The 26,376-nt window shown below is 44.9% G+C and overlaps 1 protein-coding gene across 2 annotated transcripts in view; it reads right to left on the minus strand.

Moving 5' to 3' along the window:
• Positions 1-26,376, minus strand: part of ctdspla (CTD (carboxy-terminal domain, RNA polymerase II, polypeptide A) small phosphatase-like a) — a 54,989-nt gene that overhangs the window by 16,642 nt on the left and 11,971 nt on the right. Inside the window, exons 2-3 of one of the 2 annotated variants that reach the window (XM_079489218.1) lie at positions 10,436-10,608; positions 3,291-3,323 (exon numbers count right to left, since the gene is read on the minus strand). In XM_079489218.1, the coding sequence (XP_079345344.1) occupies positions 3,291-3,323; positions 10,436-10,608 (206 nt within the window). The remainder of the gene's footprint in view (positions 1-3,290; positions 3,324-10,435; positions 10,609-26,376) is intronic. The other variant, XM_079489219.1, reaches the window with a different exon arrangement.

Genomic DNA, 26,376 nt, shown 5'->3' on the forward strand with positions numbered 1-26,376 from the left:
GTTACATTTGATAAGGTCTGTGGAGAAAAATATATATGTTTTCTTACCCTGTAGAAAAATTAGTACTTTTTCACCGTCAACTGATGCTTCATAATCCATATGAATACAATCACCCCGACTGATTATAGGTTCATTTCTGGAACACAGTTCTTATGACGCAATCTATGATCGTTTTTTCCAGGAGAAAAATGTTTGTGTGCGTGTGCGTGCGTGCGTGCGTGCGTGCGTGCGTGCGGTGTGCGTGCGTGCGTGCGTGCGTGCGTGCGGTGTGCGTGCGTGCGGTGTGCGTGCGTGCGTGCGTGCGTGTGTTTTCAAGGCTGATGGTGTTTATCATGTCTTATCGCTGATGTAGCATGAGAAGAATTCCCTGGGAACAGGGACCAGTGAAAGGCATCCCATAACGGCCTGATGAATGGGGGCTTTTATACATGCAGGTCAGGCGAAGACAAGCCACTGACCGGGACCTTGACATTTTCACTAGCGAACTGCACACCGAGACAAATGCCCTCCCCCCCCAACGTGCCCACAGGGCAGGGGGGACACCATTTCAAAATGTTACACTTAGTCACACTAGTGACAAGTGTTCGCTGAACATCTCTCATGTGACATCGTCGTGTCAAAGTGCTTATACGCTGATGTAACACATCGCTTACTAAGCGATGTGTTCCTTCAATGCCGTCCAAATGTCAAGAGAGACACTAGTAGACACAAGACTTTGCGTACGTACTTGGTTTGCTTCAGTATTGTGTCCCAGGTTAACAGATTTAACCCGTTTTGACCCGAGATCAGATTCTAAAAATGTCTTCTACATCCTGACAGTTTTCTGAAAAAGCTATGTTTCTGTCAGCCGTTCTTCGATTTTTCAAAAATAGCAGACCTACAAGCTCGTAGGTCTGCTATGAGCTTGTAGGTCTGCTATTTCTCAATAGCTAAAGCATAACATAATGCTAACACCAAAAGGGGTTCCCGCCCAAAATGGGTTAAGTGTGAACAAAGTACAACAAAGTACTATTTTGGAAAGTTTTTTGAAAAACCTTCAAAGTGTGAGAACTACTGATTTAGAAAGCATTCATAGAATCAGCCTGGCGGTCTTAAATGGTTGTAAAGTGATGTAATGATGTCTTGTTTAGGCTGCCGAGTCAGTTGACACGGTGGTGTCATCGGTAGCAGTGCATTAGAGCAGGGAGGGACTCGTCTAAATGGCAGCCGGAGTCATTTAGATTCACCTGTCCAAGGTCCTTGAGAACAAGGAGCAGACCTTGTCCCCGCAGGGGCTTCCTGCCAGGGAAATGAGGTGGCTGCTGGGTAATGCAGTTTATAACTTGGGCCACGACATGGAACGCTGCGAGTGTGAATAATATCCTGAATGACACTAAATCCGCAGGATATGCGATACCTCCCAAATAAGTCCATGTATAGCACTGTGTCTCCAAGGACGCTCTCTGCAAATAAATCCTCTTTTCTGGTCTAAGATCTGACAAAATAATACTCACACACACACACACACACACACACACACACACACACACACACACACACACACACACACACACACACACACACACACACACACACACACACACACACACACACACACACACACACACACACACACACACACACACACACACACACACACACACACACACACACACACACACACACACACACACACACACACTCTCAGCCATCAATTTGTTCAAAACTGCTGTTCCAAACATCTCTGATGGAAAAACAGAATTTAATCAGTACGGCTTAATGAGAAAATGACTAAAGAAGGCATTGGGTTATTATTTTCTGCTACTGTGGAAAAAGACATGTCATGGTCAAGGTCAATACTTAAGCCTTGTCATGTGATGATGTCGCTTGCCAAAGAAAATGCAGAATCTACAAGCTCACAACGTGTTAAAAGGCTATTTTCTGTGAGCAACACCATTGAACAAGTAAGGGATAATATCTGGCTAGGTGGTCATTGTCGGGAGATAATTCACCGACAGGGAGTTTAACCACCGAGGCGAAGCCGAGGTGGTTATTTTCCCTGAAGGAGAAGCCAGATATTATCCCGCTTATTACATGGCTAGTGGCTACCTAACATAAATTAATACATTGACCCAAAACACAACAAAAAAAGTATTCCATAAGTTCGCGCTGGCTGCGTCTGGCCAGCTGCAGGGCTGCAGCACTGTCGGAAAACAAGGAAGTGAGTTGATCAAATAGAATCCATTTTCGGGTCCTGCTTCGTCTATTTCTCGCTCAAATGTTTTCAAAAACATTTTTGAGAGCAATGTTTAGCTGTAAATGACATTGTGTGTCACTAGTGTGTGTGTGTGTGTGTGTTTACATGGCTGTCATGTTGGAAACAGCAGTAAATCAAGCGGGGCGCAGCCGCGCAGCTGGTGCTCAGAGGGTTTGATTAGGCAGCGGTCTGTTATACAGCGGAGCGGTCATTATGATGAGATAACTCACCGCTGAATTAAGCGATTGACCAATCAGAATCAAGCATTCAACCAAGCCATAAGAACATAAAATAAGCTTTACACGTTGATTAAAACAGACTCTCTGCAAATAGCAGATCTATGAGCTCACAACGCATCGTGTTCACACTGCGTTATGAGCTTGTAGATAGTCTATTTTATCTTCATCATTGGACACCGTTGCACGACGAAGCATGAATCAGGCTTAGGCAGTTACCTACAAAGTCAAGTCAGGAGGAACGTCTTGCTGATCAGATCGAGGAGGATGTGCGAAATGTTACGGTGAGGATGTGCGTCTGTGCCTTAGAGTATATATGAATAGAGACGGCACCCGGAGGAAACCCTGAGGCGAAATGGACATAGTGGCCGAATTTGGTATTGCAGCGCTGGGCCAAACTCATGAACGCGCTGGTACACGTGAACGCTGTTTCATACGTGAGCGCCGCTGTTTCATACGACATACGTGAACGCGTGCAATGATAGTCAACGGCCGGCGCGTTCATGAGTTTGGGGCAAATCCATCCCAGAATGCACTCTGTTCCTACCCGGAAGGAGGAGTGAAATCGCCTCATGCGCTTTTGAGCAACTGAATGCAAGTGGATGGGAGGAGATATCCGGTGCCGTCTCTATTCATATATACTCTAAGGTCTGTGTGGAATGTTATTGAGCGCTAAGCAGGCGAGCTGTATTGGAGATCAACACATGCAGCAAATGAGAAGCACCCCTGATAGGACACAGCCATCACAGGTAAGAGGCGGCGGAGGTTCGATGAGGGAAAACGACAAGAAAGAACAAATGAAAAAAATATATACATACACTGGGGATGGAGACGACCTGCACCTGGTCACACTAGAGGAGGTAAAACAGAGATGTAGACAGGTGGGTAAAGATAGAGAGAGAGAGAGAGAGAGAGAGAGAGAGAGAGAGAGAGAGAAGGGAGAGGGAGAGAGAGAGAGAGAGAGGGAGAGAGAGAGAGAGAGAGAGAGAGAGAGAGAGAGAGAGAGAGGGAGAGGGAGAGGGAGAGGGAGAGGGAGAGGGAGAGGGAGAGGGAGAGGGAGAGGGAGAGGGAGAGGGAGAGGGAGAGGGAGAGGGAGAGGGAGAGGGAGAGGGAGAGGGAGAGAGAGAGAGAGAGAGAGAGAGAGAGAGAGAGGGAGAGGGAGAGGGAGAGGGAGAGGGAGAGGGAGAGGGAGAGGGAGAGGGAGAGGGAGAGGGAGAGAGAGAGAGAGAGAGAGAGAGAGAGAGAGAGAGAGAGAGAGAGAGAGGGAGAGGGAGAGGGAGAGAGAGAGAGAGAGAGAGAGAGAGAGAGAGAGAGAGAATGAAAGAAAACGGAATAAGCATCAACAACACAGAGGTGGTGTAGAGTAACTAAGTAGTACAATTACACTTATTGTACTGTACTTAATTCTTTCAGTGTCGTTGCCGTAGATGTAGGTCAACTGAAGCCTATTTTTTGATACAACGCTTACCGCCATTGCCGTTGATTAAAGTACTAAAATCAAAAGTACTCATTATGCAGTACTTTGAAAATGGCTCGTCTACAACATCTACATGAGCTTGTAGATCGGCTATTTTCAAATGGCTGAAATGTATATAGGGCTGAAGTGGTTAATGTATGTTTTGCCATGATAATAATCAAATGTACAAAGTAACTAGTAACTAAGGTTTTCAAATAGATGTAGTGGAGTAAAAGTACAATATTTGCCTCTGAGATGTAGTGGAGTAGAAGTAAAAGTACTGGAAATCGGAAATACTCTAGTAAAGTACAAATACCTCAGAATTGTACAGTAGAAAGTACAGTACTTGAGTAAATGTACTTTCCAAAATAAAAATAGTATATTTTCAAAAGGTTTTTTATACATAATATATTTGACAACTTGTGTGAAATGGAACATTCTGCATAATGAGTACTTTATACTTTTGGTACTTTAACCCATTCTGGGCGGGAACCCCTTTTGGCGTTAGCATTATGTTATGCTTTAGCTATTGAAAAATAGCAGATCTACAAGCTCATAGCGCGCCACCGAGTGGCGCGCTACGAGCTTGTAGGTCTGCTATTTTTTTTTTTAAATCGTGAAAATATTTATTTCAGTACATTTTGATGCCAATAACTTTATCCAAGTACATTTTGAATTCCGGCCATTTACTTGTAACAGAGTATTTCTACTTTGCAGTAGTACTGACATAACAGAGTATTTCTACTTTGCAGTAGTACTGACATAACAGAGTATTTCTACTTTGCAGTAGTACTGACGTAACAGAGTATTTCTACTTTGCAGTAGTACTGACGTAACAGAGTATTTCTACTTTGCAGTAGTACTGACGTAACAGAGTATTTCTACTTTGCAGTAGTACTGACGTAACAGAGTATTTCTACTTTGCAGTAGTACTGACATAACAGAGTATTTCTACTTTGCAGTAGTACTGACGTAACAGAGTATTTCTACTTTGCAGTAGTACTGACGTAACAGAGTATTTCTACTTTGCAGTAGTACTGACGTAACAGAGTATTTCTACTTTGCAGTAGTACTGACGTAACAGAGTATTTCTACTTTGCAGTAGTACTGACATAACAGAGTATTTCTACTTTGCAGTAGTACTGACATAACAGAGTATTTCTACTTTGCAGTAGTACTGACATACTTTCACTTATGTAAACAATGTGAGTGTTCTTTTCCACCACTGGGGAAAAAAAGGGAAAAAGAAAAAGCAGAAAGAGGACAAACTGAGGAACAGAAAGAGAAAGAGAGGGAAAACAGCAGAAAGAGGACAACTGAGGAACAGAAAGAGAAAGAGAGGGAAAACAGCAGAAAGAGGACAACTGAGGAACAGAAAGAGAAAGAGAGGGAAAACAGCAGAAAGAGGACAACTGAGGAACAGAAAGAGAAAGAGAGGGAAAACAGCAGAAAGAGGACAACTGAGGAACAGAAAGAGAAAGAGAGGGAAAACAGCAGAAAGAGGACAACTGACGAACAGAAAGAGAAAGAGAGGGAAAACAGCAGAAAGAGGACAACTGAGGAACAGAAAGAGAAAGAGAGGGAAAACAGCAGAAAGAGGACAACTGAGGAACAGAAAGAGAAAGAGAGGGAAAACAGCAGAAAGAGGACAACTGAGGAACAGAAAGAGAAAGAGAGGGAAAACAGCAGAAAGAGGACAAACTGAGGAACAGAAAGAGAAAGAGAGGGAAAACAGCAGAAAGAGGACAACTGAGGAACAGAAAGAGAAAGAGAGGGAAAACAGCAGAGAGGACAACTGAGGAAGAGAAAGAGAGGGAAAACAGCACAGATAAAAAAAAACCCTGGGGTTGTGGTCGAGAAATGGGAGAGAGAGAACGAGCCATATAATACCAGAGTGATAGAAAGTCAGAACACAAACAGAGCTACCATAGTAACAAATAGTGCTGGCCAGCGCTCCAGAAAGCACGCGAGCGATCTGTGGGGAGGGATGGCAGGCGGAGGGCGAGCCCTCCGATCTGTGGGGAGGGATGGCAGGCGGAGGGGAGGGATCTGTGGGGAGGGATGGCAGGCGGAGGGCGAGCGATCTGTGGGGAGGGATGGCAGGCGGCGGGCGAGCGATCTGTGGGGAGGGATGGCAGGCGGAGGGCGATCTGTGGGGAGGGATGGCAGGCGGAGGGCGAGCGATCTGTGGGGAGGGATGGCAGGCGGAGGGCGAGCGATCTGTGGGGAGGGATGGCAGGCGGAGGGCGAGCGATCTGTGGGGAGGGATGGCATGCGGAGGGCGAGCGATCTGTGGGGAGGGATGGCAGGCGGAGGGCGAGCGATCTGTGGGGAGGGATGGCAGGCGGAGGGCGAGCGATCTGTGGGGAGGGATGGCAGGCGGCGGGCGAGCGATCTGTGGGGAGGGATGGCAGGCGGAGGGCGAGCGATCTGTGGGGAGGGATGGCAGGCGGAGGGCGATCTGTGGGGAGGGATGGCAGGCGGAGGGCGAGCGATCTGTGGGGAGGGATGGCAGGCGGAGGGCGAGCGATCTGTGGGGAGGGATGGCAGGCGGAGGGCGAGCGATCTGTGGGGAGGGATGGCATGCGGAGGGCGAGCGATCTGTGGGGAGGGATGGCAGGCGGAGGGCGAGCGATCTGTGGGGAGGGATGGCAGGCGGAGGGCGAGCCCGCCAAGAACAGAACAACATCAGCCTAGCATTATAACAAGGCTGTTTATTCTTTCCGAGGGTTCGCCGGGTTCATTCGGAAATTAACGGGAACTAAAGTTTAGGACTGCAACAGTTCATTGGTGTAATCGGTCATAGATATGTTATCAAAACAATTGATTAGTAAACAATTCCATATTTATTTTGGGGAATGTCATAATACTGTAGGTGAAAACTAGAAAAAGTGCCCTTCTGGGCACAGGTCTCCACCAGGAGGATAGGAGTGTGTGTGATGTTTGGCAAAATGTTTAGGAGCAATATAAACGTGTGTGTGTGTGTGTGTGTGTGTGACGCGGCTTGACCTGTTGTAGCGCCACCATGAGGCATTTGAAAACTGTCAAGTGGCATTTCTTCCAAAGCCTAGTGGGAATATGCATGCACAGTTTCACCACAATCGGACGCTGCGTTGAGTAGTTGTGGCGATTTGTACAAAACGGGTACAAAGCGGGCTACTCCTGAAAAGTTTAGAAGCCAATCGTAGCCAATGAGGGTGGATTATGAGAAATCAAACAAACCCGTCTTGATCACATGACTATGAAGAGCATGTGTACCGATTTGCGTGAAATTTGGATAAATTCTGAAGGAGTAATATTAGAAAATGTGTTTTACATATGTCGGCCTCCTGGTGGCGCTATAAAGAGCAGATGTGAAAAATTCCAGGCAAAGGTTTTTCCTTGGCCTCTAGGGAGTTGGCATACAAAGTTATCCACAGATCTGTGCAGATAGAGGTAAAACATTTCGGCCAGTTATAGCACCACCATGAGGCTGAGTTGAAAATGTTCATGTGGCATTTCTTCCTCGGCCTAGTGGGAATGTGCATGCACAATTTCACGGAAATCACACTATGGGTTCATGATTTGCAGCATTTTGTTTGAAACTGAGCACTCCTGCAAAACTTTGGAAGCCAATCTTAGCCAATCAGGATGGAGTCTGAGAAATCTGAAAGACCCGTTTCGTTGAATGGCTCTAGAGAGACTGTGTACCAATTTGCGTGATGTTTGGACAAAATCTGTAGGTGTACTGTCCAAAAACTTGTTTTGCACAAAGCGGCCTCTTGGTGGCGCTATAACAGGCCGTCCTGGACATTTTGGGGCAGAGGTTCATCGTTGGCATCCAGGGAGTGTGTGTGCAAAATTTGGCATCGACCGGGTTAACGGTGCCGGAGATTAGCTGTTCACAGACGGAAGGACGGACGGCCGGACACACACACGTACGGACGGACGGACGGACACACACACGGACGGACGGACGGAGTGCAAAACATACTCTCTCCCCAAGCCTTCGGCCTGGTGGAGACAAAAAGGAGTATGACTAAGCCTGTAAAGTACTATTGCCTGTTCGCCTGCTATCGCCGGTAGTTGCCGCCGGGTCCCATTGACAAAATAATGCACTTCCGGAAGATTCGTCTGGCTGTCGCCCGCTGTTAAAATGTATTCTGATTCTGCAGAACACCATTGTGCGACAAAGTATAATATATGCTTCTCAATCATTCGATGAATTGAAAAAGAAGTACTAGATAGATTGATCGCTAATACAATAATCGATAGTTTGCAGGCAGCCCTTTAAACTGGTTTGTTAAGAAGGGGTCCGGAGCGGGTCATGTGTACTAGTACCCGTAAAGAGGCCCCACAACATTCCAACCCCAAACGAGAGCCATTTACAGGTACACACGAGTGGAAAGGTGATATGATCTCGCTCCATTTATAGTCCTAGCGTACCTGCCTTGGCAGGGGAACGCCGTGTTTGTGGAGGGGGGGGGGGGGGGGGGGGTTGGGGGGGGCTTGGCGTCTTTTCCGTGGGCAGAATGTTCACTTAACACATACTCACTACACTGGTCAGAGTGTGTGTGTGAGGGGGAGGAGGGGGGGGGGGGGGGGGGGGGTGGTACCAGGCAATCCATCACCCCAGACACACACAAGGCCTACTTTATGAGGATTAAGAGGACCGGATGCACAGAGGTGTGCACGTGTGTTTGGGGTGCGCGTGCACGTGCACGACTGTGTGTGCTTTCATATGGGTACATGGTGTAGTTAAGAAGACCTCTGCAAACTTGTGTGAGCAAGTACTTCCAACTGCGCGTGCATGTGTGTGTGTGTGTGTGTGTGTGTGTGCACATGCATGTCCCTGTGTTCTTTCATTATTTTTGTCCTCAATGTGGCGTTAGTGTGTGTGTGTGTGTATTTTGTGTGGTGGTTACATGTGCGTGTGTGAGCGTGTGTCTTTGCGTGAGCGTGTGTGTGAGCGTGTGTGTGTGTGTGTGTGTGTGTGTGTAGGCGGATATCGAAGAATGTGCTGTGGGAAGCGTGCCCGTATTTTTCGAGCAGTGGATGGTAAACAAGCTCTGGGTTCAACGGGTTTGGAGCAGCTGGAAAGATTTGTGGAGGGAAAGGCAGTGAGACTGCACAGCGCCGCTCACTCCAAGGCCCAGCCCTCTGTGGAGGGAAAGGCAGTGAGACTGCACAGCGCCGCTCACTCCAAGGCCCAGCCCTCTGGAGGGAAAGGCAGTGAGACTGAGACTGCACAGCGCCGCTCACTCCAAGGCCCAGCCCTCTGTGGAGGGAAAGGCAGTGAGACTGCACAGCGCCGCTCACTCCAAGGCCCAGCCCTCTGTGGAGGGAAAGGCAGTGAGACTGCACAGCGCCGCTCACTCCAAGGCCCAGCCCTCTGCAGGAAGACCAGGCAAACGTTTACAAGCTTTTCTTCTTTATCGAGGCCACACAAAAATACGGCTCAATACTTAGCCTGCTGCTCCTTCAGGTAGAACTGCAGGGACGTCTTCTGCAGTCATAAAACACACAGATACAGACAGACTTCCACAGATCATCCCTGTCGGCTGAGAAACCTCATAATGTTGTGTTCAAAACTGTTACTTTTCAGGGTTAACATTTTTAAATGGTGTTCGGCGTGTTTCAAGCTTGTGAATCTGCTACTTTTGATACTTTTATTTGATGCTGTCTGTACTCTGTAGTATGATTCAGGTTAGGCATTACATTTATGGAAAGAAACAAACAAAAAAACACAAAAAGTTATAGGGTGTTTTTGGTGTTTTAAACATCGTTATAATTTAGCTATTGAAAAATAGCAGATCTACAAGCTCATAGCGTGCCACCGAGTGGCGCGCTACGAGCTTGTAGGTCTGCTATTTTAAAAAAATCGTGAAAATGTGCGTGCAAATCTTTGACTATATATACTTTCACAGCGAACATTTTTAACTCAAATCTTTGCTTCTGTCGGGGTCCCTGGAACAACATATTTTCAGATGGGGGGTCGGCGGCCAAATACATATAATTCTAGGGGTCCTTGACATGAAATATTGAGCACCACTGATACAGAAACATGAGGTTTTTCAGAAAATTGTCGTGATTTAGAAGACATTTTTTAAATTTCGACGTCAGGTCTAAATGGGGTTAAAAGGTTTCTGCAGGACAGCAGCAAAGATTATAGTTGTTTTGTTACATCTAGCTTCTGTACTCTCAGTCCATTCTGTGTGTGGTAAAGGTTAATACATTTTGACCTGAGATCAGATTCTAAAAATGTCTTCTACATCCTGACAGTTTTCTGAAAAAGCTATGTTTCTACGTCAGTGGTTCTTCGATTTTTCAAAAATAGCAGACCTACAAGCTCATAGCGCGCCACTCGGTGGCGCGCTATGAGCTTGTAGATCTGCTATTTTTCAATAGCTAAAGCATGATGCTAACACCAAAAGGGGTTCCCGCCCAAAACGGGTTAATACATTTTTTATGCTGCCCAACCATGAAAAACAAACAAAACAGAGAAGGAGATGCATTGAGGAGCTTCACCTTGGGCGGGCTTCCGTTCTCCTCGGGCTGAGGCGGGGGCAGCGAGGAGAGGCTCTTGTTGTTGGGGGACGGAGGCTCCACATGGTATTCATTGTAGTTGCGGAAACAGCAGAAGAACGGGCTGAAGATGCTGCGACTCCGGTGCTTCTTTAGGCTGCTGTTGGACTGGGAGACTAATAGAAGAGACAACAAACAAAGAAGAGACAAAGAAGAGACAAAGAAGAGACAAAGAAGTCAAAGAAGAGACAAAGAAGAGACAAAGAAGAGACAAAGAAGACAAAGAAGAGACAAAGAAGACAAAGAAGAGACAAAGAAGAGACAACAAACAAACAAAGAAGAGACAACAAACAAAAAGCCAGATAAGGAAAGGGGGAGAGAGAGAGAAAGAAAGAAAGAGAGAGACAGAAAGAGAGGGAGAATAGGTCATTACATGACCAAAACTGTGGAATGCACTTCCTGTTGCAGTCAGAAGTGCAGCATCACTCCCAATCTTCCGCCGCAGTCTGAAAACCCACCTTTTCAGACTCCATCATGGCCCATAGCACTTACCCTATACCCCCTTAGATAGCATCTTTGTAGACTTAGATAGCATTTGATACAGACTTTTAGCATGTTATGTAGACAGCACTATAATTGCATTGTATGTAGTCATAGCACGTCATAGTACATATGTATAGCTTAGTATAGCATATATGTATAGTTTCATTATATAGATATTCCACTGTTACGTTCTTAGCTTACGCATGTTTCATGATAAATGCTTTTTATATGTGTGATGTATTCCCATGCTTTTTGTTCTTGCTTAATGTAAGTCGCTCTGGATTAAGAGTGTCTGCTAAATGCCTAAATTGTAAATTGTACATGCCCCTCTTCTAATCGGAATCACTGTTTTATAAATAAAAGACCCTGGATCAGCACTTATAGTGCTCTTTGGAAGTAATTTGCCCTTTATTTCCACCTGCCAAGTTAATCACATAGCGATTGCACATAAACACCAGAGGCTAAACAACACAGCCTAAAAGGATCATCTGAAGAACGAGGCAACGTTGCGAGTCACAGAGACCCCCAGTGTTTCACATCATTTATTATGACAGGAGAGGCAAGACGTGTACGATACAATACATCCATGCTTTGGTTCATACAATAGGAAGACATGCACAGGGACAGAAATAGCCTCCACTCGTAGTGCCCTCTGGGATGGTAGCCTAGTTAATTAATCCATTCAAAACGGGAACCCCTTTTGGTGTTTTAAAGCATTATGTTATACTTTAGCTATTGAAAAATAGCAGATCTACAAGAACTTGTAGGTCTGCTATTTTTGAAAAATCGTGAAAATGTGGCGCAAATCTTTGAATATATATTATTACAGAGTGAACATTTTAACTCAAATCTTTGCTTCTCTATCTGGGGAGGTCCCTGGAACAACATATTTTCAGATATTTTCAGATGGCGGGGGTGGGGGGGCGGAGGCATATTACATATAATCTTTAGCATACCGAGAGGAGAGAACGGCCTAAGACCTAATAATGACTAGGAAAACATCTTACGGTTGCCATCGTCCCTCTGTGTTCATCGTCCGTGGACTGCAGATCAGATCGACCTGATTTACATGACGATACAGTAAGCGGGGATACGAGGATCACGATAACGCAAATTATGAAATCACAAATGTGTGGCAAGAAGAGGGCGATTAGCATCCGTCTCAGCGCTGCAGAGTCGGACTCTGTCAGAGAGAGAAAACAACATGGCCTACCTTAACCCATTCTGGGCGGGAACCCCTTTTTGGTGTTAGCATTATGTTATGCTTTAGCTATTGAAAAATAGCAGATCTCCAAGCTCATAGCGCGCCACCGAGTGGCGCGCTACAAGCTTGTAGGTCTGCTATTTTTGGAAAAATCGAAGAACGACTGACATAGAAACATAGCTTTTTCAGAAAACTGTCAGGATGTAGAAGACATTTTTAGAATCTGATCTCAGGTAAAAATGGGATAATCACACATGTACCGTATAGGTCTGTAGTTGTACAGTTACATCATCCCGGTCGCCCTCTCACAGCCTCTAAAGCCCATGGCCTATTTTCAGTGACAAAGGAGACACAGATCGAGGCCCCCCAGCTTTCCACTAGAACATGAGTTGGTTCAGAACCCTAAAAGTTGGTTTGGAACGGGAACCAAAACATGGCCGCCGGTTCCATGAATGAAAGCACCCAAGGTTCCTCCAAGAATCTAGAACAGAACCAGTTCTAGAACCAAAGTTCTTTTTAGAGGAAAAGGGGCCAGAGTGAACTGGGCTCCACATGTTTGATGACGATCACAATGTGCGACAGAAAAGACCTCAGGCGCCATTGGCGTTGATCTACGTCAATTAATAAATCGCTGTGCGCATACACAAATGTATCAAATTTGATGGAAAAGTGTTTGGGGTTTTATTTGTTATTTTGTCTTTTGCGCCTGAGAAAATATGTCAAAACATTCTCAGCCACTGCCATCTCCTTATGTGTCACACAGTCATGTGACAAAGCAGGCCTGCTTAGCCATGCATGCTGAGGTTGTTTTTATCATCAGATTGATGCGTGGGACAGTGGACTCTCCCATGAGTCGGTAGACCCAGCTCACTGCTTGGTAGACCCAGCTCACTGCTTGGTAGACCCAGCTCACTGCTTGGTAGACCCAGCTCACTGCTTGGTAGACCCAGCTCACTGCTTGGTATAGACCCAGCTCACTGCTTGGTATAGACCCAGCTCACTGCTTGGGCATCCCTGAAGATTGTGGCCAAGATGCACTTCATGGAAAGTCTGACCGACAGCATGCCAGAATGCATACAGAATGCCCCAAAGCTGCAACTATAAATTATGTAGATTATTGGTCTTTTAATCGTTCACTGATGGTTCAGGCAGCCGGAGAAAGCAAACAGGAATGCATCTGATTAGACCAAAGAAACACAGTCATTACAGACTGCATTAACCCCGTGAGAGCAAGGTCAATAGCACGTACACACGCACACGCACAGTCGCACACGCACAGTCGCACACGCACAGTCGCACACGCACAGACACACAGAGTACCGAAGCCAAATATGTCCCCATTTAGGCCTGACATCGAAATTTACGACAGTTTTCTGAAAAACCTCATGTTTCTGTATCAGTGGTGCTCAATATTTCATGTCAAGGACTCCAAAAATGATATGTAATTGGCCGCCGACCCCCATCTGAAAATATGTTGTTCCATTCCAGGGACCTCCTCAGAAGCAAAGATTTGAGTTAAAATGTTCACTCTGTAATAATATATATTCAAAGATTTGACGCACATTTTCACGATTGTTCAAAAATAGCAGATCTACAAGCTCGTAGCGCGGCACTCGGTGCCGCGCTATGAGCTTGTAGATCTGCTATTTTTCAATAGCTAAATTATAACATAATGTTTAAAACACCAAAAAGGGTTCCCGCCCAGAATGTGTTAAAGACAGTACAGTCCACTGAGCGACTCTAAAACGGGCCAGTTTCAGTCAGAGTGATGTAAATCCTCTCTCCTCCTCCCATGCCTGGTCTCAAGAAGCCTTCCACACAATAAAGGCTCCTCCATTTTGACTTTTGTGTCTACGTTTCCCCACCCTGTTCTAATCAACAATGACGAAGAAGAAAAAAAACAGGTGGGAGAGAGAGGAAGAGAGCGAGAGAACGACAGAGGGTGAGAGAAGGGCATAGAATGGGTGGGGAGAGTTGGCGTGGTCGAGACAGCCTATACTTGCGTCTGGAGCTGACTCCACCCCCCTCCCGGACCGCCACCCTGCACAAACACAGCCTCTCTCCCTTTGGCACAAACAACATAGCTTGGACCGAGTGTGCAGAGCGAGCGCACACACACGCGCACGGTCGCACGCACGCACGTCTTGTGCACTCGGACACGGGCCTGAGCTGATAAACAAATACACTACAATGCAGGCTCAGACATTACCGTTATGATTTTAAGACCTCGGCTGCCTGACTCAGAGACAAAACATGTATCTGCATAAGCATATCGATAACCATGACATGATGATTGTCCATTACTGTATCGGAGGGACTGTCACTGACTGTATGTGCAATATGATATAAGAATAGATGCATGCTTGTTCCTGCTCATTCTGTTTTTATCTTTGTTTTCATAATCTGCTATAGGGACGTCATAGTCTATCCACTGTTCTTACTGTATATATTTCGCTGTTTGTGTGTGTGTGTGTGTGTGTGTGTGTGTGTGTGTGTGTGTGATAAACGTCAGAAGATATGTGTAATACTTTGTTGTGTTGGCAAAACTTGGCATATGTTCTCCGCGCCTGCAACTCGATGGATCCTCCCCCCCTTGGTTTAGACTTTAGATGGAGACTTCTAGAGACCTTATAGGTGGTCACCCAAATCACAACAATTACATAAAGTCTTTCTTTAGTCCTCATTGACTGAAGTCAGCTTGTATTACAGTCCCGAACACATCAACACCTTTCTAGGAAAAGGCCAAGAGGTTATAGAGCAACATTTGTCATTAACACCACAAGGGAGCCGGAGATAAGCTGCATGCTTAGAGCTTAGTACAATCCAGAGCTCATCATCTGATACAGTATATACTCCAAAGGGCACATATCTGTGCCAGGCTGGATTGCCTATAGAGCGTCGCAGTCCGGCCCCCTGCCAGGGCTCAGGAAATGATTCTCCGTTCATTTTCCTCATAGACTTTTCAAATAGTATTTATTTAAAGACCTTTTAAGCCTCGTACAAAGCCAACTCGAGTCATGACAAATCATGACAACAAACACAATTTTTGGGGCCGAAAAAATAATTAGAAAGAAGAAAAAAACGGCAGGTTACAACACTTTTTTTGTTGTTTTTCTTCTTTGTAATGATTTGTTTGGTCCAAAATATTGTTTGTGTTGTCATGAGTTGTCACGACTCGAGTTTGCTTTGTCCGCGGCGTAACCGTCTTTAAATAAATACTTTTTGAAATGTCTATGGGAAAAATGCATTGGGATTCATTTCCTGGTCCATGGTAGGGGGCGGGACTGCGACGCTCTATAGAGAGTCGCAGTCCCACCCCCTACCATATTGCGTATTACAAAAAAAATAAAATCGCTGATCTATACGATCTCAAAACACATCGCCTCCGTGACATGTTGTGAGCTTGTACATCTGCTGCTATTTTCGGTATAGGCGACATGTCACACAACAAAGTATAAATCTGGCTTAAGGAGGCCGGAAGAGAGGGGAAAAACTCCGGAAATTCTCCACATTCCTGACAGGAAGAGATAATCACCCCATGACCCACAGCATGGGAAACACGCCAGGCAGGGAATATGATGCCTGGCTTAGCCGGAGATGTTTGAGGTGGGCCTCCCTTACAGTAACGTACTAAAGCATGCTCATAAAGGCTCTATGGCCTATATGCAGGCATGCACATGCGCCTACGTGCCAAGTTTAAAAATAACGGGACATCATCTCCTCAGTTTAACTTTGGATGTGGTTCCTCCTCAACTTTATGGCGAATAAAGGTCTCATGGGTTAACGTGAGGACATTCAGAACTGGAAGGCCGTGTTGTGGGGTGACCTTTCTCACGGCCAACGGGAGATCGACAAGTGATTGGGCGACCCAAGCTGTGCTCCAGTAGATGGACAGTGATTGGGCGACCCAAGCTGTGCTCCAGTAGATGGACAGTGATTGGGCGACCCAAGCTGTGCTCCAGTAGATACGTTTATCTGGCTACAGCCAGCCATGCAGGTAACGTGTCTGTGTACAGTAGCTGTCTGTGTACAGTAGCTGTCTGTGTACAGTAGCTGTCTGTGTACAGTAGCTGTCTGTGTACAGTAGCTGTCTGTACACTGTGTACAGTAGCTGTCTGTGTACAGTAGCTGTCTGTGTACAGTAGCTGTCTGTGTACAGTAGCTGTCTGTACAGTAGCTGTCTGTACACTGTGTACAGTAGCTGTCTGTGTACAGTAGCTGCGGGACATTGAGGTGAACGTGAGGTAACGTGTCTGTGTACAGTAGCAGGTAACGTGTCTGTGTACAGTAGCAGGTAACGTGTCTGTGTACAGTAGCAGGTAACGTGTCTGTGTACAGTAGCAGGTAACGTGTCTGTGTACAGTAGCAGGTAACGTGTCTGTGTACAGTAGCAGGTAACGTGTCTGTGTACAGTAGCTGGTAACGTGTCTGTGTACAGTAGCAGGTAACGTGTCTGTGTACAGTAGCAGGTAACGTGTCTGTGTACAGTAGCAGGTAACGTGTCTGTGTACAGTAGCAGGTAACGTGTCTGTGTACAGTAGCAGGTAACGTGTCTGTGTACAGTAGCAGGTAACGTGTCTGTGTACAGTAGCAGGTAACGTGTCTGTGTACAGTAGCAGGTAACGTGTCTGTGTACAGTAGCAGGTAACGTGTCTGTGTACAGTAGCAGGTAACGTGTCTGTGTACAGTAGCAGGTAACGTGTCTGTGTACAGTAGCTGTCTGTGTACAGTAGCTGTCTGTGTACAGTAGCTGTCTGTGTACAGTAGCTGTCTGTGTACAGTAGCTGCGGGACATTGAGGTGAACGTGAGCGCAGCAGACCATGTGGGGACCTTTAATAATTCAGATGGAAAACAGGATCTGTTTAAACGTTGTGGAGAACTGGAGATACGTTTATACTAGGCGACAACACAATATAGTAAAACAGCATCGGCATAAAGCCTCACCCAGTTAGCTGCCAATGCCTTACTAATGTGTCTCTCTCTCTCTCTCTCTGTTATTGTAGAATATATATACTGGATACTATATATTGGATTTTATTTAATGGTAAATGGTGCATTTATATAGCGCCTTTATCCAAGGCGCTTTACATAGATTGTGCATTACATTCACCCATTCACTCACACATTCATACACAGATTGCGGCAGAAGCCATGCAAGGCACCAACCAGCACATCGGGAGCAATTTGGGGTTCAGTGTCTTGCCCAAGGACACTTCGACATGTAGACAGGAGGAGCCGGGATTCGAACCGCCGACCCATGGATCATTGGACGACCTGCTCTACCTCCTGAGCCACAGTCGCCCTCGATTGCCCATGAAAGCAGAGAACCATAGCTTCAAATATAGATATTGGTTGTTCAGTTTGACCCACCAGTTTTGGAGATATGGCTTATACTAGAGTAATGTCTTGCAGAAAACAGCGAGTTGAGAAAACAGGCTTGAAAGGTTCACTTCTGTGGTCTCTAACATTACACCTAGCTACATGTTTAAGCATTTATTTCATATTTACATGTCGATTTCAGCTCCGACACTTATTTCCGACATGCTTTAGTATGTGAAGAGTCTGCCTGTGCTATTAACTCATTTGGGGAAAAAAGAGAAAAAAAAAAGAAAACCGTTTTCTCCTCTGGTGAAAAGCTGGAATTTGCGCGATGGCAGTCTCTCAGTCAAATCTGGTCACATATATAGAACTCAAGAATATAGAGAGCGGGAGTAACTGATAAATGTAACTTGACATCATAGCAAGGAATTTAGCTCAGGCTGAACTGAAATGCCAAAAAGGGGCCAACAGGACTACAGTCTTGTTCTCTCTTCACACTTGTTTTTGGGTTGTGTGGAGTTTATGGTTTATGAATCAAACGTTGGTCCAGCTGTTGAGGCTTATATAACACACTGTAGGAGATCCAATTGATCTGTCGTACGCGCGCGCACGCGCACACACACACACACACACACACACACACACACACACACACACACACACACACACACACACACACACACACACACACACACACACACACACACACACACACACACACACACACACACACACACACACACACACACACACACACACACACTCCAGGCAAGCATTTTAGATACACATTACACAAACAAACTTGAGGTACAGTCTAGTTAGAGACTGACGATAACGTCGAAGATGGAGAAGTTTCTGTGCTGAAGCTATGGCAAAAACAGTCAGAGCTCCTTGTGCTTTGGGTTAGCAAAACAATATCACAATTATGAGAGGAATCTCTCCAGTAGTTTGTCTCCTTGTCTGAAGAAACTGAGACAAACTTCTCTTAAGAGAACAGGAGCAGCAGGAGAGGTTAAAACTTCCCATTCTCAAGCTATAGGAGCTCGCACTCAAACTCCTGTGACAATATTGTTCACTCAGTGAGAGATCCCACATGATAGAAACCTTTTGTTTTGAACTCTGTGCCCTAAATGAGAAGAGATTATTTACTGTCTGCAAAACAGGGGGGAAATCCCACCTAGAGAGACTGTTATGAACACAACAGATCGTCTTAAAATAATGTTTACACAGTGAATAGCATCTGCTTTGCCACATGCACTTGATTGCGTAATGTGTATGCACGGCTGCACGCACGCACGCACGCACACACACACACAGAGCTAGTGCATGTGGTGTCAGCTGAGCACAGCCTGACAGTCCAGTCCATGTGTGTTTACTTTGATGGTCCCGTGGTGGGTTACGTGCGAGACGGTCCGGTCTCTGCAACCATAACAGTATGATCAAAATAAATAGGTTCACATTCATAGTCCCCCAACACACACACACACACACACACACACACACACACACACACACACACACACACACACACACACACACACACACACACACACACACACACACACACACACACACACACACACACACACACACACACACACACACACACACACACACACACACACACACACACAGCTGAGACCTGGGTTCAAATGGTAGCCCCATGTGCTACTGTTAGTTCCAGCAGCTTTCCTTTATGTCTCTCTACAGCCATATTTATCCTTGTGTGTGTGTGTGTGTGTGTGTGTGTGTGTGTGTGTGATATATATATACAGTACACACACACACATATACATACACACACGTTATGTAACTGACATTTGTTTCATCCCCCGATCATGCATTGCAGAGATTTCATTTCACATACATGTTCGAACCACTAATCCCTGCCACGGCCGCGACGATCCCTGACACAGAGATATGTGCCTGTAGGCTGGATCCACCCTTACACTTTCCCTGCCTTTGGCTAGGAAAGTGGACGACATACTAGTGTACTAGTATGTCGTATAGGCAGCGTGGGATCGCCTGCCGCTGCTCAGGCACTCTGCGAAATGAAGGCTATGACAGGCGTAGCAGGAATTAACCCACAGAGAGCTCCCAGAGACATAATGAAGGAGATCTGACTCTTCAGCTGGAGTTACGTAACAGCAAAGCAGACCCACAGCAAGTCAGCCCATGTTGTTCAGGGCTTTGTGACGGTTCAAGCATTTATTCATCGGTTGTACACGTCCTCCACACTCCACGTACTCACACATATACTATGTATTGTATGGTAAGCAATTTACAATCTTAATCCAGAGCGATTTACAGTAAGCAAGAACAAAAAACGTGGTAATACATCAAGTACATACAAAATAGTCACCATGAATCATACGTAAGCTTGGGCGGGAACCCCTTATGTTATGCTTTAGCTAGCTATTGAAAATTAGCAGATCTACAAGCTCATAGCGCGCCACCGAGTGGCGCGCTATGAGCTTGTAGGTCTGCTATTTTTGAAAAATGAAGAACCACTGACATTTTAGAAAATTTAGGAGAAATTTAGAAAACAATTTTAGAATCTGATCTCAGGTCAAAATGGGTTAAGAACCTAACAGTGGAAGATCTATCGAATGAAATTATAAGTGTATACACTATAGAGTGTTATGTCTACATAACGTGCTATTTAAGTTACATAAGTTGAGCCTATGCATATGCCTGTAGGAGGTCGAGGCTAGGGCAAGCACTACGGCAAGTGCTATAGGCTAAGATAAAGCTACAGTTAACGACACACACACACACACACACACACACACACACACACACACACACACACACACACACACACACACACACACACACACACACACACACACACACACACACACACACACACACACCCCCCCCCCCCCCCCCCCCTCGGACTTAACCCATTTAGACCTAACGTCAAAATTTAAAAAACTACTTTTTTTTCTGAAGAACAGATGTTTCTATATCAGTGGTTCTTAATATTTCATGTCAAGGACCTCAAAAATGATATGTAATATGCCTCCACCCCCCCCATCTGAAAATATGTTGTTCCAGGGACCCTCCCAGTAGCAAAGATTTGAGTTAAAAACTCGCTCTAACAATTATATTCAAAGATTTCAGGCACATTTTGACGATTTTTCAAAAATAGCAGACCTACAAGTTCATATGAGCTTGTAGATCTGCTATTTTTCAATAGCTAAAGTATAACATGATGCTTTAAAACACCAAAAGGGGTTCCCGCCCAGAATGTGTTAACAATCCAATCCAATCCAACAATATGTGACACTAACAGCTGTAGTTACGTAGCTGCCGTCTAAGAAACTGGAGGATTGTTCATGTTTAGTCGCCAGCATGAATCGAACCGCAACAAAAATCTGGCTTGAATGTATGTCTTCTTCTCAAATACTGAAGCAGCTGCTTCAATACCTCCGAATGTAACAAGTAAAGTATTTATTTATCACTCACTCCTCATCGATAGTCTTTCCTACACATAAAAGAAAGAGGTAAAACAACTAGGCCAGATGTTTGCATTTAAGTGTATCGTGTACCGCACTGCAGTGTTTCTCAACCTGAGGCCTGGGGCCCACTGGTGGACCACCATGAGGATATTGTAAGTGGGACCCCAGAGAATTGGCAAAACACTAAGATTTCTTTAAAACTTTGAAAGATTAGCTATATCATTGTGATACAGACAAATAGGAATATTGTTTTATTGTGTTTATGTTCCATTGATCCAAGCTGGAACAGAACAAACGACAGAAAATCTTAAAAACGTTAATAACTCATCATCATAATCATACCTCCCGTTGTTGTCGATCGGCTCTATTGTGTTTTGGCTAAATTTAGCTGCTACAGCCACATCCGGGATAACATCCGGTCCGTCTGTAAAAGTGCTCCTCTGCTATAAATCGCCGGGCGCTATGATTTGACTATGACTACTACACTTCACTTCACTATGAGAGAATAAGGTACTTCTTAAAAAAACCAAAGAGAGACAATTTGATAAGGTTCCAGACCAAAAGGAACGCACCCAGGGTGCCGGCCCGATTCCGGCAAGCCGCCCCGCGTCCGAAACGGTTGAGAAATGACAGAGTTACCGTGTGGGGGTCCCTCTACTGTACCCTCCACTGTACTGTACTGTCACTGTACTGTACTGGCACACCCGAAATCACCATATAGACAGTTAATATGTGCGTGTGTTTGTGTGTGTGTTAGGTTGCGCACAGGTGGTGAAAAACAACCATGCTGTTTTCGTGCTCAGACGCACCCAGCCAGCCAGCCACCCACACACACACACACATAGTCACTTAAGGAAGTGGTTGCACCACTTAAAAATAGAACCACTGATGTACTGTGTATGTACTGTCTGTGTGTTTTGTCTGTGTATTGCTACTTCTGTTTCTCTAGGAAAAAACCTCTAGAGGGTACAGTATGAGCATGACAACATCATCATACACGGAAGTTATGTGGGAACTTCTACTAAGTGGCAAACTACTTTCTGGCCTTGACAGCCCATACACCCAAACAGAAAAGTCCTCTCCGATTGTATTAAATGACGTTAAACTCACTTGATTTGCCACTCCCTTTATGCATGCTCATATCCTCTATATACCTTCTTATTGTCCCTTGAGATCCACAGCCAAAAAGCATACAACTCTAGATATGACTAACAAACATATTGCCAAACTAGTGCATCAGATACAGCACACTGGATTGAAGTGTCACAGGAAATCATTTTGGACTAAATATAGTCTCCTTTTTTTCAGACGTCCAATTACTGGGGGATATTAAAGTGCCAGATGGAACGGTACACAAGGAGGCCATTCCCTCGCCAGAACCCAAGCTACAGTATGTACCTGTCTGTGAAATGATGCACAAATGAAGCAATTCAAAAGCATTGTCTTTAACCCATTTTGGGCGGGAACCCCTTTTGGTGTTTCAAGCATTCGGTTATACTTTAGCTATTGAAAAATAGCAGATCTACAAGCTCATAGCGCGCCACAGAGTGGCGCGCTATGAACTTGTAGGTCTGCTATTTTTGAAAAATCGTTAAAAATGCAGCACAAATCTTTGAATAGGTATATATTCTTTCAGAGGGAACGTTTTTTTATTTTTAAAGTCAGACCTAAATGGGTTAATTTCATCCTCAAACGTGTGCACGCGCACGCACGCACGCACTCACACACACACACTTTTGATCTGTTCCATTATTATTATGACAATATTCCTTTCTCTGAATAGATGCTCAATTAATCCCAGCTTTTGGCAGTACAGTATATCTGCATCCCCAGCCCCATCTCACCCAAACACTGTGAAATAACACGGATGGGCAATTCCGTATATTCACTCTCGCTCCTCCTGTCTACATGTCGAAGTGTCCTTGGGCAAGGCACTGAACCCCAAATTGCTCCCGATGTGCTGGTTGGTGCCTTGCATGGCTTCCGCCGCAATCGGTGTATGAATGTGTGTGTGAATGGGTGAATGTAATGCACAATCTATGTAAATGCACCGTTTACCATTTACACTACTACTGTCTTTGACCGCGACGGAGGCGTGGCTTTCACTAGTAGTGCATACAGAATTGCCAATCTGTGTTATTTCGCCGTGTTTGGGTGAGACCTGGTTGGCATCCCTACTCAACTCAGTCCTGTTAGAAATGTGCTGTGAGAACCATGGACATGGATGAGACGTTGTGTGTGGCAGTCAGACGGCAATCCCCAGTCCCACTGGGAGGGAGCCGGGGTGGCTGCTGGCCCATGTATAATGGGCTTCACAAAAACCAGCTACCCCACTTTCAACCTATTTTGGGCATTGTTAAAGGACCACTTCACCACTTTTCAACCTATCTTCATATAATAGGTCCTCACTAATAATCATGATAAAATGGCACGATTTTTTTTCCTACTCAGTCTGTGTGTCATAGGAGGGCTGTGGGCAGTTTAGAAACCGTCCTCCAGTGACATCATCATTAGGCAGATTTATTTTTAAACAAGATTTTTTTTTACAAAAATGTTTAGATTTTCATTATCGTGAGAACGATGGCTTCCATTTTCGCATTGCCAACTTTTCAGGACTAGAAAGCCTGCAGTTTCTATTAGCTTGTATTCCCCATCGATGATGTCACTGGAGGACGGTTTCTGAACTGCCCACAGCCCTCCTATGAGACACAGACCGAGTAGAAAAACATTGCGCCGTTTTTTCATGATTATTAGTGAGGACCTATTATATGAAGAGTGTTAAGTTGAAAAGTGGTGAAGTGGTCCTTTAAAAAACTGTTGCTTGTAAATAATAAGTAATATATATAATAATAAATATGTTCGCTATTTTCACACAACACCATCGTTTAACAACATCGTTTAACAAAGATAGGGCTAGTTGAGTGGTTAAATGTAACATTCAGGGTTGTAGTAAACTGTGTGCATGGAATGCCAATATAATCTAGAAATACAGAGAAAGAGAAGTGGTATAATAATAACTAAACAATGCTGGGTGTGGAATGTGGATGGAAGCTGATTAGGACAGAGAGAGCATGCCAGAAGCAACAGAAGAATGCCGTTGCTTTTTCTGTGTCCTGGTCTGGTGGTGATCCTAAACTGAGGGTCGTGGACCCCCAGGGAGGCCCCCAAAGAATTTTGGAGGGGGTCCCCAGATGTAATCATCTCATCTGGGGACCCCCTCCATCTTAACCCATTTTGACCTGAGATCAGATTCTAAAAATGTCTTCTACATCCTGACAGTTTTCTGAAAAAGCTATGTTTCTTCGATTTTTCGAAAATAGCAGACCTACAAGCTCGTAGCGCGCCACTCGGTGGCGCGCTATGAGCTTGTAGATCTGCTATTTTTCAATAGCTAAAGCATAACATAATGCTAACACCAAAAGGGGTTCCCGCCGAAAATGGGTTAATGTGCAACTTCTCACTCAACAGTAAACAAACCCACATACATTATGAGTAGAGATGTCCCGATACTGTATCGGTATCGGGAAAAGTATCGGGATCGGCCCTTATTTGTCATATCGGGTCATATCGGTATCGGTGAATATGCCGGTCTAACCACAGATCCGACCGACACAGGGGTAAGGCGTTGATGGCTATGGCAGGTAAATAAAATGTTGGGACATGTGGAGTTTGCTTTGGAGTTGCCCCAAACTGCAAGTGCACATTTGAGTGAGGAGTCTGCTATAAACACAACACAAGATATAGCTATAAACACAACACGAGATATATAGCTGATTGCTATAAACACAACATGAGATCACGACACTGGTATCGGTATTCGGTATCGGCTAACACAGAAATTGTGGTATCGGGATCGGATCGGAAGCGAAAAAAGTGTATCGGGACCTAATTATAAGTGTATACACAGGGTATCTACACATTTCTAAAGTTACAATTGAATGACTTTTAACCCATTTTGGGCGGGAACCCCTTTTGTTGTTAGCATTATGTTATGCTTTAGCTATTGAAAAATAGCAGATCTACAAGCTCATAGCACGCTACGAGCTTGTAGGTCTGCTATTTTTGAAAAATCGAAGAACGACATGACATAGAAACATAGCTTTTTCAGAAAACTGTCAAGATGTAGAAGACATTTATAGAATCTGATCTCAGGTCAAAATGGGTTAAGGGTCCCAGGTTCAATTATTATAAAAAAAAATTGGGGGGGGGGGGGGGGTTGCGGCACTGAAAAGTTTGGGAACCCTAGTTCTGGACTAGACTAAATTGTAAATCACTGCAACCAAATGATATTTGCATTAATGCATTTGCAATCTACGTGTCTTCACTTTACTTTTCTTTTGCATGCTAAAGGCCTACACAAAGAGTATAGTGTGACGAATAAGGGATACAAAAATCAACTATTCAACAATTGATGCCTCAGTCATACAGCTGTATGCCTATATTCATAATTATTTATGATATTTATTCATTAAGAATCATCCTTAATTACTTTGTTTATTTACCTGTGGTGCGTATGGGGACTTTCAGACTGCACAGATTGAGGCAAACTTTGAAAAAATCCAAGTGAAATTATTCAAATGAAATCAAAGGGGAAAAGGATTTTCCCTGCATGCAAAAAAAAGAGTTTTCTTAGAAATGCCACTTTGACTCAATGTTATTACTACCTCTAAACGATTCCTGGAAAGTTTCAATTAATCCATTTTGGGCGGGAACACCTTTTGGTGTTAGCATTATGTTATGCTTTAGCTATTGAAAAATAGCAGATCTACAAGCTCGTAGCGCGCCACCGAGCTTGTAGGTCTGCTATTTTTTGAAAAATCGAAGAACGACTCACATAGAAACATAGCTTTTTCAGAAAACTACAGTCAGGATGTAGAAGACATTTTTAGAATCTGATCTCAGGTCAAAATGGGTTAAGGTGTGTCCTCCAAGTCAAACAAATATAACATAAGCCATGTCAGGCCAAATGCGAAAATAAAACTCCCCACAATGCCATGCAACACTTATATCCCAAAAATACACCCAGAAATATTCACTCTATGCAGAGCCACACACACAAGCATCCCTCACCCACAGTCTCTGAAGAATAGCGCACGCACGCACGCACGCACGCACGCACGCACACACACACACACACACACACCATAGACCTCAACTGGCTCATAAGCACTTGAATTGCAGAGTAAATGCATCTCCTCCAAATTGTCTCGCTCTCATAACAGCATCACTATCCATAGATCTACATTGCCTCCTAATAAACTGCAGCCTTATCAACTCCCAACCACCCACCTCTCTCTCTCTGTGCCTGCCGTCCCCCCCCCACCCACCTCTCTCTCTCTCTGTGCCTGCCGTCTCCCCTCCGGGCACTCATGCCAAAGCAATATTTAATATCAGAGGAGCAGTTTATAGCATA

The sequence above is a fragment of the Electrona antarctica genome (assembly GCF_951216825.1).
Source record: "Electrona antarctica genome assembly, chromosome: 20".
Taxonomy (NCBI): domain Eukaryota; kingdom Metazoa; phylum Chordata; class Actinopteri; order Myctophiformes; family Myctophidae; genus Electrona; species Electrona antarctica.